Raw genomic sequence first — 3,288 nt, 5'->3', positions numbered from 1 at the left:
GCATCTGACAAGGATGCCTCCTGGGCGCCTCCTGGGTGAGGTGTTCCGGGCATGTCCCACCGGGAGGAGGCCCTGGAGCAGACCCAGGACACACTGGAGAGATTATATCTCTCGGCTGGCCTGGGAACGCCTTGGTGTTCCCCCGGCTAAGCTGTAGGAGGTGGCTGGGGAGAGGGAGGTCTGGGCTTCTCTGCTTAGGCTGCTCCCCCCGCGACCCGGCCGGATAAAGCGGATAAAGATGGATGGATGGATAGTTTGACTTTGTTTTGTTTAACAATAAAATTAGACTATGATGGTAAAGCCATTCAAAGAGAGAATAAAGTGGATTTGTTTTTTAGCTGAAGAAGCATGGCTGACTCAACAAATGGGACTTCATCTTTCAACCAGACCTGTGATCCAGTTGTCCCATCACTCAACACTTTCTTTGTACTGGTCTACAGTCTGGTGTTTCTGGTAAGTTTCTAATCTTCAGTGCTGTATTAGAAATTGCTTTAAGTTTCTCAAAGCACTGTATGTACCAAGGTTCTCATCTCCTCACCCTCTCTCTGTCTCTTCAGGTAGGTTTACTCCTCAATGGCTTCATCCTAAAGTTTTACATTGGTCAAGCTCAGCAGCAGGCGTCAAACAGTTTGATGGTCTACCTGAAGAACCTGACAGCTGCTGACTTCCTGCTCTGCCTCTCTCTGCCACTGCGCATTGCCCACTATGGTAGCAAGTCATTCATCATTCAAAAGGTCTACTGCAGCTTTGGAGCTTCTGCCTTCTACATGAACATGTATGCCAGCATCATATTCATGTGTTATATCGCTGCCAACAGGTGAGGAACCTTTACATATTTCCCACTACAGTTCATGACAGTGTTAATGGCTAAAACCCCTGCATTGCTGATCAAGGTGTAGACATATCATTTTATATTTCCCACTCGGTCCTCAGCTTCCCCCACTGTCTCCGACAGTTTTTATGTCCTCCTTTATCTTATCGAGCTTGCCGCCCAGTTCCTGCTGTAGCGTGTTGTCTTCTCTCAGCCTTTCGTTATCTTGTTTCATTTCTGATTTCGATGACTCGATAGCTTTTAATAGCTCTCCAGCCGAGTCGCTAATTATACTGTTGGGGCTCGTGCAAGCTTGTCCTGTTGCATTGTTAGTATTTGTTTTTGCGGCTTTGTCCTGTCCCCTTGGCATTTTGGCCTCCTTTTGCCTTATTCCTCACCAACTACGTTCGCCTTACTCAGTTGAGTTGTCTGTTAACGAGTTTTCAGTGTTTTCTATTCCTGATTGTAAGGAGCAGCCACCAAACACGTCCACTCACTGCGCCATGACACCCGGAAACAGTGTAGACATATCATTTTAACTTGATAATGACCTTTGCGAATGTGGTACCACTGTGACTGCTTCGTGAAGTTATCTACTGTCTCCTTTGTCTTCTCTCTTCAGGTATCTTAAAATCGTCCATCCTTCAGGAACTCATGTCCTGCAGTCAGTGCGAACTGCGCACATCATCTCCATGGTCACTTGGGTTTGTCTCCTGGCTCCATCAGTTACTTATAGCATCCTCTTTTTCATCACCCAGAAACCCCTGACTTTTACCCCAAGCCGTTGTTGGCCCCTCTTCAGTGCATCAATCAGCCTATTCTTCAAAATCCTCCACACCATCTGTGCCATCATCTTCCTCTTGGTCTTCATATCCCTGGTCTTCTTCTACCACGGCATCTCCCGCAGGGTGTTGCAGGCACAGCAGAGGCAGCTGGCCTCCTCCAATGCTGAGAAGCTGGTGAAGTCTCGCAGGAACATGTTGGTGCTGGTCAGCATCTTCTGTGTTTGTTTTGTGCCCTATAATCTGGTTCGTCTTCCTGTCACTTTTCTGTGGACCAGTTGCTCTGCGGGTCCACTATTGTTCTACTTGGAGGAGGTGGCCACCATGGTGTCAGTTTTCAACATCTGTCTGGACCCTCTTGTTTACTTTTTCCTCTGTAAGTCTTTTTGGGATCAGATGAGCCAGAGGATTGTATCAGTGGGGACCAACATCTAACAAGCAACCAAGAATAGCAAGAACAGGAGCAAGAGAGCAAGTGGACATTGTTATAGCAAAAAGTTAAATCAATGAGCTTTAAGGAAAAGTTTGACATTTTAGTTCAGTGAAACCAGTGTCATGGATCCCAAGTCCTCATGAACCACAGGAGTTTGTACTGAGCTCAGAGATCAATAGAAGGCTGATCTCAGCACAAACCCACTCCCACACAAACAACATCAGTGTTCATGTGTCAGCTTTTGTCTATTCAGTCTTTAGGGTGTTCTCATATCCTGCTGATGTAACACAAAATCAAAAACCATTTTTTGTCCTCATGGGACAGTTAATATCTGTATAAAACTCTTTAACTTCACTTTATTAGTTACATAGACAGGGCAACAGTAGCACATTACAGTATCTATTTATATGTTTGTATGATGTGCACGTATAACCACAGCAGCTACTTCCTGCTCCTGCTACAGCAAGATTTCTCATCACAGAGCTAATAATAAAGTGTATACAGTGTTACAAAGTGTGTGTCTGTTTGGTACCTTGTGTTTTAATATCTGTTGTTATTTATGAACAGGAAAGATGATCATAGAGCTGCAGGAACCTGGTGACACTTACTAACATTTAGTTTTTTTAAATAATGCTTCATGGGGCATGTGTGCTGTATTATCTCAGCCAGGGTTTTATTCATAAACAAAGCAAAACAAAATTAAAACTCATCTGAAAAATATCAGCTAAAATAAATACAGTGGCTGAAGCAGCCCAACACAGAAATGACCAGAAATCACACTGCATGTATCTAATAACATGAGCTGGTGTATTTTAGTGTTGACATGTACTGACTTTTTCTGTGGATCATATTTAGGCTACTTTGTGGTATCACTCCACTAAATTCTCACGCTCTTTATCATCATACGATCTGTAACGACATTTAGTGTGAGCTCAGGAAGTGGTTTGAAAATCTAAGACCTCGGAGCGTCATGAAGGAGGCCAGAGTTCTCAGCCTTCCTGTGGTTTGCAGCTTTTTTCTGATTGGCTGCTGTTTAAGTGAAGAGCTTTTCGAACTGCTGATTAAAATTATTTTTAGATTTGGTCTGTAATATCTTTGGCCTTACACTTTAACACAAAACCAGACATATGCATATGTTACCTTTTGAAAACAATAGTATGTGAGTGTGTGACCGATGCTTCTGAAAATCCACATACCCACCCATTCATTGATTTGTTCCTCCAACATTAAACACACACCCAGAAACCAGATGTGAGCTGAGG

The 3,288-nt window shown here is 43.7% G+C and overlaps 1 protein-coding gene across 1 annotated transcript; it reads left to right on the top strand.

The window, feature by feature from the left end:
• The first annotated feature begins 348 nt into the window (after positions 1 to 348).
• On the top strand, positions 349 to 2,028 carry LOC146634994 (P2Y purinoceptor 14-like). The gene is made up of 3 exons (XM_085350006.1): positions 349 to 453; positions 558 to 817; positions 1,434 to 2,028. The coding sequence occupies exons 1-3, from the start codon at positions 349 to 351 to the stop codon at positions 2,026 to 2,028; spliced, it is 960 nt and encodes a 319-aa protein (XP_085206132.1).
• Positions 2,029 to 3,288: the final 1,260 nt, after the last annotated feature.

This window comes from Diplotaxodon limnothrissa, linkage group LG3 (assembly GCF_057381915.1).
Source record: "Diplotaxodon limnothrissa isolate DT_005_m linkage group LG3, D_limnothrissa_male_GT1.1, whole genome shotgun sequence".
In the NCBI taxonomy this organism is placed as follows: Eukaryota; Metazoa; Chordata; class Actinopteri; order Cichliformes; family Cichlidae; genus Diplotaxodon; species Diplotaxodon limnothrissa.
Note: the sequence above shows the minus strand (reverse complement) of the source record. Positions and strands in the feature narration are given on the sequence as shown.